Source organism: Motacilla alba, chromosome 2 (assembly GCF_015832195.1).
Source record: "Motacilla alba alba isolate MOTALB_02 chromosome 2, Motacilla_alba_V1.0_pri, whole genome shotgun sequence".
Taxonomy (NCBI): domain Eukaryota; kingdom Metazoa; phylum Chordata; class Aves; order Passeriformes; family Motacillidae; genus Motacilla; species Motacilla alba.
In genome coordinates, this window is record NC_052017.1 from 26,691,487 (window position 1) to 26,706,004 (window position 14,518).

Consider the following 14,518-nt stretch of genomic DNA (forward strand, 5'->3'; position numbering starts at 1 on the left):
GAACGTGTAGCTTAATTTTGCTGTTGCAGTAGTGTGCTTGTTTGCAAAATTCTTTCATTTGATATAAGTGATTGACCTGTCATTTGTGATGAACCTTAGCATGGAGCATGAGTTAATCCTACTGTTTTTGTCTCCAGTTGTCTTTAGTTACAGTAGGCTTCAAATGATAAGTTAACTCTATGGCTTTTATGAGATAAAAATCCTTTTAAGTGCATATGTATGTAATGGTGTGTAACTAGGCAGAGGAGAATATTTTGATCAAATTAATATAAATATCTAGGACAACAGAAGATTTGGGTTACTTCCTGTTGCCAGCAACTATCTTTGTTCCCACTGATATTGCAAAAAAGAGAAGTGAAGATTTTTGCAGTGTTTTCATATAAGTTTATGTCAGAGATATTAAATGTCAATGGACAATTTGGATGTGAGAGGGAGATTGCAATAATTTCCAGTTATGATTTAAGATTGAAGAAACTGTTCACTGTGGAAATGCAGACATACAATTATTCACAATTCTGGTATGCTCTTTGTTGCTGTTGAGTTTGTGCTGCTGTTCCAAAAATGAACCTTACACTTTCTTTATGCAGTAATAGTTCCTAAGATATGCAACCTTTTACTAGTTCCATTTGTCTGCCTACCTCTCCTACTTGCAAAGAAGAATTCTTGCATAACATATCTTTTAAACAAGATTATTTTTCCTTCCTTTGAGTAAGTATTCGCAAATATATTTCCTGATGCAAATGTTACTCAATTTGAAAAAAAAAAAGGAAAGAAAAGCTGAGCAGAATTCATTTACACAGCTTGCATGACATTTTTTTCCAGTTGGTTGAACAGATGCAGACCCATGGGGTTGCTGAGAAATGACTTTGATAGATGGTTGCTGTCTGAGAAGCCAGCACACTGCAGATAGTAGAAACCCAACGAGAGTCTCGTCTGCTTTGTGAAGGGCTTGGTCCAATAAGATAATTTTTCTAATTAACCTGTCGAGCACCAGTGTAGCTGCGATGCTGGGGAAAATAAACTGCCTCAGTATTCTGCCACTTTAGTGAATCTGCCATTGCTTGTTTCAGCTTCCTAGAGAAATGCATTCTTGTCCATCCCTATATTGTAAGCTTGAAGAAAAATTCTAAAAGCTAGTCTTTCTGTGTGTTTCTTCCTGACTTGAAAAACTGACTGTAAGACTAATTTATATTACAGAATCATACTGGGATAAATATGTAGTCTGTAAAATAGTTAGCTAAGCAATCTCCCACTTGTTCCCACTTGTTATGTGTCTTGTTCTTCATGCATTGAGATTAGAGGAATATTCTTTAAAAGTGTCAAGACTCATGTGTACTGCATTTCTTCAAATCCAATAGAAATTGAACATACCAGCAATTTTACGGGCTCCTAAGGAAAGGAAACCAAGTAAAAAGGAAGGAGGAACACAAAAGGCATCTACACTTCCAGCAGTACTTTATAGGCAAGTAATTAAATATTGACAGCATAGACACAGTATCTAGTAATTTATAGTTTCAGAAAAGTGTTCAGAGGAAATTGTTTACTTCAGTTTTTAATTTAAAAATGCTTTAAAGTTGTCTATACGTTTTTACTTATTTTTGAAGGCTAAATTGAATAGTGGTCAATTCTTCCCCCTACCACACATGAGTAAAGTTTGGGTGGTTTTGCTAATTTGACAGCAGTGCTTTAAGGAAAAAAACTGTCTGTCTCCTTGCATCTGAAGTAGAAGAGTCCTTTGTTTTTTTGACGTGAAAACTACCTTCACTTTGTTCTTTGAATGCAGTCATCTGAGTGGATGATTTTGAGAACAGTGATGATGCTGTTCAGACACGATTCCTGGATGCACAAAACACTTGTCGTATAAGAATTCTCACTTTTTGCTCGTGCTAAATTTTCCTACTTCTATTTTTTTATTAATTCCCAAGGTTATGAGATGTATTCACTTACTCTGTCATAGCTTTTCTCCTCTTCCATAAGCTGTGAAGCTACTGACTGAGTTTTTATTAAATGTAATAGTGGGATGCAAACTAGGATCCCAGACTGTGACTGTGCAAAATACTCACATGTCATCTAGGATCGTCTTTTCTCATCACAGCTGAGGAGTGGCATGGTCTATTGCTTATGTAGAGAGCAGCAGCCAGACATCCAGCTGCAGCAATAGTGTCTTGCCCAGCTAGAAGGCTAAGGGAAGAGGATGATTTTTACACAAGCAGAAGTTAATTTTAGTGCTGCAAGAGGTAGAAATCTTGAAAACGTGGAAGTGGGCTGAGGATTTGGCAATTTTGATGTACACAAAAAATTGGAGACAAGCTTCACCAATTCTGTTGCATTCAAATGCACTCAGTTCCTCCCATGTTGTAGAGCAATCAGTGAACACCTATCTTTTCAAAATAACTAAAATTTCAATTACAGTAAAATAATTATAAAAAGGAAGTGTAATTTCTAATAATAGCATTGCCCAGCCTAGCAGCAGCATAGACCTGTTTCAAGGTGGTTACCTGCATAAGTGTGTGATTGATTATCAAGATTGGTACTTGCAGCATAATATTCTGTTTAAGCATTTGTTGAATTTTTTTTGCTTGCCACTGGTATATTTTGCTGAAGTATTGAGTGATTACTAACTTATTAGAAGTCCTCAGAAATTTAATTGAAAGCCATTTTTGCTGACTCTGACTAGTAGCCTTTTATGCTTTTACTGTACATGGGTAGAAGCTCCTTAAAAAAAAACTCCTCCAAAATTTGTCCAAAAAGTAATTATGCACTCAAATGATACATTCAAATTGAAGTTGACACATGTTTGTATTGAAAATGGGGAATGTGCTGGGGTGTATAGTTTGTTTTTGTAAGTATGTAATTATAATGTTTTTCTGCTGCATGCATGAAAAGTTGTGGAATTTGCAAGAAGAACCATGATCAACACCTACTGCTACTGTGTGACACTTGCAAACTTCATTATCATCTTGGTTGCCTGGATCCACCTCTTACAAGGATGCCAAGGAAGACCAAGAACAGTTACTGGTAAGAAAACATTAATGTGCTGTCTCTGTACTTAAAGTAGGATGTAAATGTGAACACACTTGAAAATTCTGAGTGGATTAGATGTTGCTTTAATGCAGTTTGAGCATTTTTTTTTTTATTTTCAGGTTATTAGCAGTGGTGTTTCAAGGTTAAAAAAAAGAAGTTATAAAGATTTTCTCATTATTAGCCACTGTGTAAAAATAGATTATGGCTGTAATTTTCTTGGGTTTTGAATTCATCTGTGATTGTTATTACTGCAGTATAATAGCAGTAGGAAATTATAGGCTAATACTTTTGGGAAATGTAAGACTTGTTTTTCTGTTTATGGTAGGACTCAGATAAGCAACTCTGTTCGGATCTTCAGGCAAATACTTGTAATGTTTTTAAATAAACTTGTAAGTAGCTCTGTTTATTGCAATATGGGAAGTATTGGGTTTACTGCTGTCTTAGGACTCAAATGTACAATGACAGATGTTCATAACTGTACTTACTGCAGTTACAGTTCCACAAATTAAAGTTCTTTCATGCTTGCGGAGCAGAACAAAAGCTAAGTTGTGCAGTGGAGAAATTATAAGGTGGCAAAGATTCTGATTTCCAAACTGTCATAAAATTAGCTTGCTCTGCTCTGTAGTGTTAGCAGTCTGCATGTTTAAACTGCTCTGAAATGTGTTATAACAAACTCAGAAACAGTTTGTCGCTGGCAAGAAGTTAGAGTGCAGCATCTCAAGGAGTCATTCACCACCTTGTCTGAATGTTAAGGTACAAATATGTAAGAATATGTAAGAATTTCTTCTAAAATAGTAAAACTATTTTAAAAGAAAAATATTAGTTTCTGTTTTTCTTCATGTATCTCTAAATTTTTTATTAAAGTATTTGCATAAAATATTTACTTCAGCCATCTTTTTGGCTAGTTTTGAAGATTGTGTGCAGAACAAGATGGCCAGTAAATGAAATGGGAGGCCTCTCTTTTTTATATCTTATTGTTACAAAACCTGGATTTACCTCAGCATATTTGCTTAGCAAATTATTAAAGATTTCATTTAAAAGATGAAAATGTCAAAAAGGTTTTCACAGTCACTAATACTTTCCTGAACCTAATTTTCTTTTAATTATTAAATATAGTGTGTTGTTATACTTTTGATCTCTTTAGTCAAATTTGCCAAGTAGTTATTTTATGGGGAAGCTTTTTTTTTTAATTTTTATATAGCTTCTTCATTTACACTGGAGATTTGATTTTTATTCTGCTTTTTAACAAAGTTGAAAAAGCTCACTAAAAGCTATCAGTCCAAAAGATGTAAGACTAATTCTCAGTAGGTGTTAAAGGAAGGATAGGTCAGGTTAGGTAGTAAAGCTCTTTCATTTCAAAGCTATAACTTAGCTTTGTTGTAAATTTCATGCTTCAGTTATATCTCAGATCACAAACTTAGCTTTTACTTCTAATTAGCTCAGGCATATTCTGGAGTGTGAGATGATAGCAGACAAATTGAGCTGCATTGATTGCATTCTTTTCATCATTGAACATTCCTTTATGCATTCTTTTCAGGATCAGTAGAGAGCATATAGAACAGACCCTTAATCTAAGTATGAGTTCAGCAGGTTTTTCCTCCCCTGCTGTTTTGAATACAATTTTTATCTTTTGATTAAGATATGAAGAAAAGTATATTTTTTTTTAGATGGGGACCAGGGACTTTTCAGATATTTGTATAGGATGTAATAGGAACATAGCAGAAAAATAAAATAGGAATAATGGGAAATTCTGTGAAACTCTAGGCAGGTTGAAAACGTTATTTAAAAGTGGTTAAAAACATATAATTCTTTTTAAAATAATAATCAATAAACAATTAAAAATAATTGTTTCTTTGTTTTTTTCTTTCTGTTCCATTATCATTGCTAATAATTTACTCAGAATAGTTAACTTGAGCCCTTGCAAAAGTTTTTATGATTACAGTCATGTACCTGTAAATTTATGTTTATTTAAACAATGAGTACTTCAATATGAGTTTATTCCATAAGCTTCATCTTTTTTATTATGTTTGAGGATGTCAGGTAATACAGGTTATGTGTGTGATGTTACATAGACTAATTTATAGTTATACTTTTTATCCATTTCATGCTCAGCGTTTAATAGTTTAAATTACACTTTACCAAAAAGGGTTTTGAAATTGTTAAATTAAATCTAGTATTAAATGTTAATAGTAAAAGAAAAAAAAAAGTATATTATGTATTTAAAAGCTAAATTGTTGAAGAAAGCACAAATTATATTTTGTTATCTCTGTGTTTGTAAAATTTAAAATGAGTTAACAGGTTTAGTCTTAGTGAAATCATAGTGAAAATTTAGACCTGGTGAGTAGCCGGTGTTTCATGGCTTACTAATTTAACTGGTTTAAACCAATTAACACTAAGAATTTTCCATGTTCAGAGGCCTGCCAGTTTTCTTCAAGGTAACAGTTATAACACCTTGCACATAGTTTGTACCATAATAAGTTCAAAGCCTGTCCTTATTTCAGGTGGATTTAAGATGAAGAGCATAGAAACTATTTTATATAATAGTACAATAAAGTATTAATTTATGCCTGTTTTGATGCTGTGCTTTCAAAGTAGTATCATAAAATATCCTGAATTGGAAGGATCGAGTCCAACTCCTAGATCAGAAGTTTTAACCATACAATGAAATGCTGTGGTTTATTTTCATTTAAAAATTTGTGATTTTCAGTTTCTTAGAAATTCTATTCCTTAAACAATTGAATTTTTTTTTTGATTAGCATGTTATCATAATGCTAAGTCTTATCATTCTTGCTGACAACTTGTGTGGTTTTATACTCCTGGCCATTCTGGATGTATTGTCCTGGTAGAGAATGATCTTAACTGGTACTAAAGCAATGCACAAGTGTTGGCAGGCAATATAATGAATCAAAATCTAATTGTAAAATATTGACATTTTCATTAAGAAAATACTTGGCAGCTACCAACAAGGATTAGCTTCTTCTATTGTAATGAGATTGCTGAAAAACAGTGATAACTTCTGGTAGTATATGAAATATGGGGACTGAGATGGACAAAACAAGGACTAATGGTTGTATTAGGGTTGGTTGGTTTTATTTTTCCTCTAGAAGGCCAAATTATTTTAGTGGTGACTGCTGTGGGAAATACTGGCCACAGGACAGAATGAGCTGTAGAGTTCCGGACCAGTAGTTCCATGAACACTCATGCAGTATCTGGACATTCATTCATATTCCTGACCTCATTCATTCAGTGCTGATCCAGCACCTCTTTATCCTGAGTCATTGGATAATAATATAAAATTATTAACTTGTATAAACATGAGTGGAATATAATATTTTTAATACATTTAATATAATATACATTTTTTGTGTATTGTCACTTGTGTATTGTCACTCGTCCTGATTGAAGGACAAGGAACATCTGGGTTGTTGAAAATGGCAAATTTTCTTTTTTTTCAAACTCTTTAGCTTTACACTCTGTAAGGTGCTCTTTGAAGCTTTTTAACAACTGTATTAGGTTCATATATACTGTCTTTTATCTCCAGAATAAAAGCAGTCCCCTTTTTTTCCACCTCCACTGTGTCATTTACATGTGTATTTTATAGAGCCTAGGTGTCATCTTGAAGCTGTGGTCCATGTTTCTCAAGTTCAAAGTGACTTAATTCTTTGTAAACACTGTGAGGTGATTTGTCAGAGAGCATGTCTGTGAGACCTGTGTCTTCCTTTTGAAAACAAGCCCCACTTGTTTTCCTTTATAAACACCAAGGACAGAGCTGTTTTCTGGAAGCACTGTAGTGGTATTTGCTAAGCAATTTGAATACACTCTTTCCCAACTCACTGCTGCTGAGTTAACAAGATGTTTGTGAGGTGGGAAGTTATCTCTGATTCTTGTACCAAGTTAGATGAAAACACAACAAAATCACACAATTTCTTTTTTCTTCTGTAGGTTGTTAGTGCTTAATCAAAGACTTTCTGTATGATTATGAGATTTCAAATCAATACTGAGAGTTCTTGATGGAACAGAAACTTCCAGTAATTTTAGCAGTGGGCACATTTTAGAAGTAGGCATATTATTGCCTGCTACTGATTTTCCCTGTGGCTCTAGATTAGGCAAGTCTAGACTAAAAGCAAAACAAAACCTGTGTACTGAAAGTTGAATCTTTGGCACCATTTCTCCTGCTGTTTTGTTTATGCTGCACGGCGATGCTTGCTAATTTGGAGGTAGTCAAAGATTGTTGCAGTAGTTCTAAAGGTGACCTGCTGTGACAGGTTCTCTGTTCACTGCTTCTCCTTGAAGAGCTGAAATTAAGTGAGCATGACTGTGGCACAGCCAAAAAGAAGTCATGTGGCTGTTTTCTATGACTATGTTGGGATTAAACAGCAGAATGGGAAGAGTACTTTAAATTCAAGAACCGTGTTGAAATAAACTATAAGAAGAGCTGAAAAGAGATTGTTTCCAAGTCAGAGTGTGTATCTGTAATAGCTTTTCTGTGGCTCTATGGAGCTAACAGACCAACTGCTTTGTAGTTGAAGCTTGTCTGTTTTGTGATAGGGATGATGAGACATGGTTGACTGTAACAGTAGAGCCTATTACAGTAAATCAAGAGGTTGCTTGTAAGTTCATGTTTATAACTCCTTTCCCACTTTACCTTTGATATATTTGTGAAATTTTCTGTGTGATTCACACAACACTCTCACCCCCACCATAGTATGATTTTGCTTCACTTTTCTGGATCTAGGTTTTTTGTAATTTTGATTGCTTTTCATTTTTGACTGCTTTCTTACTTGCACAACCTGTTTCAGAGCAACCTTGTTCATAAAAACAGAACTTAAGTAGTGCAGTACCTCATATTTTGGTTGAGATGTTTCATGTCTTCCTCAGTAACATAAAAGTTACAGTACTTCACATACATATTTAAATAGGATACTAGTGAAACCTCGGGACTTTACTAATCTGCGTGGGTATTTTCTGTAGAGCTGTCTGAACCTAGGTAGCAGAAAAATGGTGTCTTTCTCTTGTAATAACAGAGAGATAAAGAACAGGAATTATTTAAATCATACATGCAGGGTGGTAGATCCAAGAAACTGGATTCCCCACTCCAGATATTGTTATAAAACGCTATGGATATTTGTTTCTCTTATAACAGTGTCATTTTTAGTGCAGCTCTTAAGTTATGGAGGCCTTTTCTGTAATTTATGCATGGCACATATTTTTTACCATAATAATGGGGAAAATAAATGCTTTTTAAGAACTGCTCATAGAATGTTTGAACATTTTCTTAGATATTGCTTACATCTGCATAAATAGATCATAGTAATTACTTTCAATTGTGCTTTCCAGTACATAAATTAATGACGTGACTGATGCTGCAGTATTATGGAGGGCCGTGCTCTCTTATGCTTACTAAATAGAAATTCACCTTTAAGCTGTGGGTTAGACAGCTTTAAGAGCAATGCATCTTATGAAAATAAAGAAACTCAAAGTAACTTATAGCTAAGCAGACATGAAAGATTTGGAGAGAATATTGTTACTTAAAGCTTCTCTCTCCTTCATTGTTGGAGTACCTTTCTCTATAATGTCTTAAAATAATAGGAGTTTGGTCTATGTGCCCTTATTTACTTTAATGCATGTGGATACATATTTGTGTGTGTATATTCTCACAAATTTATGTAAACATATAACTGTAAAAAGTAGCATTGTGAAAGCTATTGTACCTTATATTTTGTTATATTCTAGTGTTAAGGCCTAGAGGTATTAACAAGTACTGTATGTGTAGCAAACTGAGGCTTATAAAGAGGAGTGTGCTCACTTTATCAAGCACAGAGAACAAAACTCCGAGTAAACTACTCCCGTTTCCCCCACTCCTTCTGATAATGGAGGAGCAATCGGGAGAGATATACTAAAATCACAATAACCACAGCAGTATTAAATGCAAAAGGTATATGAGAGAGAGAGTGTTTTTCACTCAAAAGGGTGTTCACCTCTGGGAGCAAAAATAATGTTTCCCAAAAATAGAGCTGTTGGATGAAGGCTTTAAGCTGAGGAGAGCCCTTGCAGCTTAGCCTTCCCCTGCCCCAGTGTGCAGAAAGCAGCAAAGAGCTAGGCTGAAACTCAAGCCAGATCACTGGCATTGTGCTTCCTGCTGGTTTTCCCAGACTGCGCTTGGCTGTGTTCAGCTGCGTTTGCCCAGCTTGACTCGGTCCCGCGTGCCTGGCACTGGCACTGCACCTCCAGCTCCGTCCGGCTGCTTCTGCAGCACCCGCTCAGGTGGGGGTTTGGAATGCAAAAGGGGACCAGCAGTGGTGGAGAGGGGGCTGGGGCCAGCTCATCCTGGCACCTTCTATCTGGAGAGATCCAAGCAAGATGGCAAATTTTCAGGTTTTGGTGCTTGGCTCTTCCTGCTGAACCCACGCCCCCAGTGATGATGTGCGTGGTATGAAATTAAACAGTACTAAACCTCCATCCCCCTTTTCTCTGTAATGAGGGCAAGGAGGAAGAATACAGGACTATATTCTCATATGCTGGCCCAAAACTGTTTGAAAAGTATATAAACTGGCTTCCTTGTCCTTTGGCTTTTCATGAAGTCTCCATACTTATATGAGAAAGGGGAGAAACTATTGTCTCTCCTGCAATCTACCCTGTTCTGCTTTTCTGGACCAGCAAATATTCCAAGTACTTTCATGTGTCTCATTCACCCTGTCTCAAGTTCTTTTGAGTTAAGAGGTGATGAATGTTTTTTATACTACAATGTAGCCACAATTATCTAAAATTTGCATATAGAAAAGTTAAAGGAGAAAGTTCTTAAGCTAGTCAGGGTTGCACTGATCTGTTACCCAGTCCATGACTAGATTCCCTCTATTCTGACTTGGTAGCCTCTGGTCTGTCTAGCAAACCATGATGACTCCTGGTGTCTTTTGATATAGCTAGGAGAGATCTGAGACTGGATTGGATTACTGCTTGGATTACTTTGAAAGAATTAGAAAACATGGAAAGTTGATGGATGTGATACGGTGTTAGCCCTCACTGAAGTTCACAGGAGAACTATTCCTGTTGAATGTGTAAATTGCAACACATAGGCTCAAACGCAGCATGTGTATCTGACTTTGTGTTTTTGTTTATATAGGATGGATGTGCCTTCTTGTTGCAAATGTGTATTCATATTTACATGGGGTTTTTGTTTTGTCTCCTTCCAAAACAAATTTGTTTTATTATTTAGATAACTTGAATGTGCTAATCCCTGTTAATGCCAATTAATAGCACAGCATTATGTTGATTTTTTTTTGTTGGTATTATTAAAAAAATGTTTAATAGGAGAACAGTGCTAAATTGGACTTTATTTGAATGGACTTGTAGTTTTTTGAATTTGAAGTGTAGTGTGAGAAGTAATTAAAACTGGCTCTTCCAGTGAGTATAATGTTTATGTTTTCATTACCATACTTTTACTGAACATTCACATTTATGACATGCATGAGATGATTTTTTTCAAATAAAACCAAATCCTGGTGAATTTCTATCTTGTTAATAGCATTACTTTAGCATCTCTTAATTTTTGAAGTTCTGATGGTGATTTTGTATTTTTTTCATTAACTCAGTTGGCATTTTTTTCAGTTTAGGGTTCCACGTTTGTTAATATGTCTCTAGCTTCTGTATTTGTAATTTTCTCCTAACTATTTTTTCAGATTTAAAACCCACTCCCTTAGGAAGTACATATTAAAATTTATTTTCATAACAAACATGTCCTCCGAATCCCTGCCACTAAAGCATGCTCTTATTGGAATGAATTCAGCAGCATGTCATTATTAAGATTAACAATTTGGTCTAGTGGAGGCTGCCCCTGCCCATGGCAGGGGGGTGGGAACTAGATGATCTTTAAGATCTCTTCCAATCCAAACCACTGTATAATTCTATAATTAAACTGCAGCAGCAGCTACAGTAATTAATAGATTAGGGATCAGTGGGCAGCTTTAAAAATTAAGATGTGGTAGAATGAAAATAATGAAACAGGGGGCATTTTTCTTGAAGATTAATTCCTACTTTTAGAATCTTGGTTTTCAAAGTTAAGTACTGTCAGGAAAATAAGAACATCTTACTTGTGTTTTGCTTGGTTGTTTAAAATGTGCATTTTAGATGTCCATTTGATTTCTTGACTTTTGACTTTTGAATTTATCTTAAACACAAACACTTCAATATGTTTCTTTTTCTGCTCTTGTGACTGCAGTCTTAAAAAATCTTCTGCTTTGCAGGCAGTGCTCAGAGTGTGACCAGGCAGGTAGCAGCGATATGGAGGCTGATATTGCCATGGAAACCTTACCAGATGGGACCAAAAGATCAAGGCGGCAAATTAAGGAACCGGTGAAATTTGTTCCTCAGGATGTGCCAACAGAACCGAAGAAAATTCCAATCAGAAACACGGTAAATGATGGTGGAGTTGATGTGTTGAGTCTCATATTCATAATAATATTATTTCAGATGACCTACATTGTAGACATTTTGAATTAAGGGATTTCAATTAGATTGATGTTCAGTTTTTGTTATATATCTCATTTTCTCATTTTAGTGCTTTTTTAGTTGTGGTAAATACTGTTTTGCTAAAGTAGAAAGCCAGGAAACATGGTACTAAAGTGAAGAGCTGTAAAAGCTTAAGAAAACATTCAGTTTGCACTTAAACTTAGCCTTAATAGCTGTTCTTCGCTGTAGTAATAAGGACACTTGTTAGGGTAGATTTAAATATATTGAATTGTAGCTGTAAAATGATTGGTAATTTCCTTATCTACAGACAGCCTGCTGACTGACAGCACATTTTATGACTGTCGCAAGACCCTGTTATTTCAGTTTGTTTGGCTTTCTAGTCTTACTAGTCAATGTATAATGTCTTAAACTTTCATGGTGGATAGAATTTTCAGAAGACAAGCAAAACCTCTTGCTTCCTGTACTGATGAAATATTTAGCATCTTTCCTTCGTTTGAAAGCAGTACTTTATTATTAATCACTGTGCACTTTTCCTTAAGTTTTGCTCTTCTACTTGTTCAGAAAACAAGGCTTTTCATGTGTGATGTGTCATACCACCTATAAAAAGAACTTAAAAATATCAAAGGGCATTTAGGTGCAGGTTATGGGATGAGCAGTGTTCCCATATCCCTTCAGACATAAGTGGTTCATCTTCCAGTATATTTCTTAATATCAGAAAATATTACAACCTCTCATATAGAGTTAAATAAACTTTATCTCTCATGCAGCACAACTTTATTCTGTTCATAAAGCTTTCTAGACATTTTATGAATATAGTAGCAGATACCATACTTAATGCACACTGATAGGATTAAGCAGGTATTTTCCTGACCCAATCTAAATGTTTGTTTCAATTTTGGGCCACAGCTTTGATTTACCCAATGACTTCCCTTTCCTGGTCTGTGACTCAGAACATTAAGAATGACTCAAGCCAAACTGATTAATTTAGCTCAAACTATTAGTAGTGTGAGTAATCCAAAATTAAATTTTGTGAAACTTCTTCTTTGTTTTCCTCATTGAGGGAAAGAACCCTTCCTCCTCATGCATAAGAGCTCATAGAATCTTACAGCTGCCTGGGTAGGTTGAACTTACGGTTGTTATGCTTGTGTTCACACAGAAAGAAGACTTGCCTGGTGTTCTGCTTACTGAACCCTTTGTATCTCATGTCCCATTTTTCTTCTTCCTTTCTCTTCTCTCTTTTATACCTAGTAGTGTTCTTAGGGTGTGGAGAATCATGATTCTGGGACTAAAGAGAATAAAAATTATTGCAAGAAAGACATTCATAGTTGTAATAAAAAAAGGAGCAATATAATGCATTGTTCAGAAATCCATAGGAATACAAGATTGATTTGTTCTAAAGCCCATGTAATAACTACCAAAGTTCTTCTGTGCAAAATGGAAACAAGTCTGATTGCTCTGAAGTGTTCCCCTCATGCTGTGGTGATTTGGTGCTTCCTGTGTTACATAATGTATCTACACACATTATAGTATGTAATAAAGACATTAATTGACTTTCAGTGGCATACTGTGTTGTCGCTGTATAGTGTTGCACTGTGGAAAAATACTGCTATCAGTCTAAGAAAGATTTTGTTCCTCTGCTTGAATTTTCTGTCTTTGTTTCAGTTCTCTCCAGTTCTCTGCTTTTCTTCAACACACAGATTGGCAAGATAGCATCTTTGCTGCCCTGTGAGCAGGGCTTCTCTGTAAAAGCGAAGCACTGACCACTGATTGGCCCCCTTCTGGGTAACTCCCCCAGTTTATATACTGAGCATGATGTTCTATGGTGTAGAATATCCTTTTGGTCAGTTCAGTCAGGCTGTCATGGCTGTGTTCCCTTCCAGCTTTTTGTGCAGCTCCTCCCTGGCAGAGCATGAGACACTGAAAAGTCCTTGAGGTATACATTTGAGGTACACATAACTTAGTAGCAGCCAGAACATCCATGGGTTGTCAGCATTATTCTGTCAGCATTGCTGAGACCAGGTTAGCTCAGCTGGTCAGAACATGCTGCTAATAATGCCAAGGTTGTGGGTTTAATCCCTGTATGGGCCATTCACTTAACAGCTGGACTTTGATGATCCTTATGGATCCTTTCTGGGGAATTCTCATGCTACATGGGAATTCTGGGATTCTCATGCTAAATCCAAACCCCAGAGCACTATACCAGCTACTAATAAGAAAACTGACTCTATCCCAGCCAAAACCAGACCATCTGGCCAGAGACCTGTGACAATTGGAGCACACACTAGTGTTCGCAGCTTCTTCATGACATTGAAGACTCAGTTTCCTTCTGTAATTTGGAAGTGTGAGAGGACTAAGACTGAAGCAGGTTATTCAGAGTCAGGACAGTGCTTCTCCCTTGTACACTTCTCTACATTGTGTGCCATGAGAGTATTTTGTATCCTAATGCTATATAAGCTTTTTAAAGAACCCTGTGAGTGCTCAATAGTATTTTTATCTCTTACCTTTCAAATATTTCACAGTATATTTATACAGAATCAGAGATTCACAGAATGTTCTGAGTTGGAAGGAGCTCATGAGGATCACTGAAGTCCAGCTCCTGGCCCTGCATTGGTTAGATCCAAGAACCATATCATGTGCCTGAGAGCGTTGTCCAAACACTTCCTGACCTCTGTCAGGCTTGCTGCTGTGACCACTTCCCTGGGGAGCCCTAGAGCCCAACCACCCTCTGGGTGAAAAAGCTTTTCCTAATATCCAACCTAAACTTCCCCTGACCCAGTTTTAGGCCATTCCCATGGATCTTGTCAATGGTCACCAGAGAGAAGAGATCACTGCCTGCTTCTCTTCCCCATGTGAGGAAGCTGGAGACTTCAATGAGGTCTCCCCTCAGTCTCCTCTTCTCCAGGCTGAATGTGCCACTCCTTGCATGCCTTCCCCTCTAGGCATTTTGCCATCTTTTAGTCCTCCTTTGAACTTTTTCTGATAGCTGTAATGGCTTTATTTTCTTTATATTACAGTGCCCGAAACTGAC

The 14,518-nt window shown here is 36.2% G+C and overlaps 1 protein-coding gene across 4 annotated transcripts in view; it reads left to right on the top strand.

Annotated features, from left to right (window-relative positions):
* Positions 1 to 14,518, top strand: part of PHF14 (PHD finger protein 14) — a 158,525-nt gene that overhangs the window by 41,038 nt on the left and 102,969 nt on the right. For all 4 annotated transcript variants that reach the window (XM_038130150.1, XM_038130149.1, XM_038130151.1 and 1 more), the window contains exons 12-14: positions 1,359 to 1,462; positions 2,887 to 3,018; positions 11,265 to 11,433. In XM_038130150.1, coding sequence (XP_037986078.1) covers positions 1,359 to 1,462; positions 2,887 to 3,018; positions 11,265 to 11,433 — 405 coding nt within the window. The remainder of the gene's footprint in view (positions 1 to 1,358; positions 1,463 to 2,886; positions 3,019 to 11,264; positions 11,434 to 14,518) is intronic.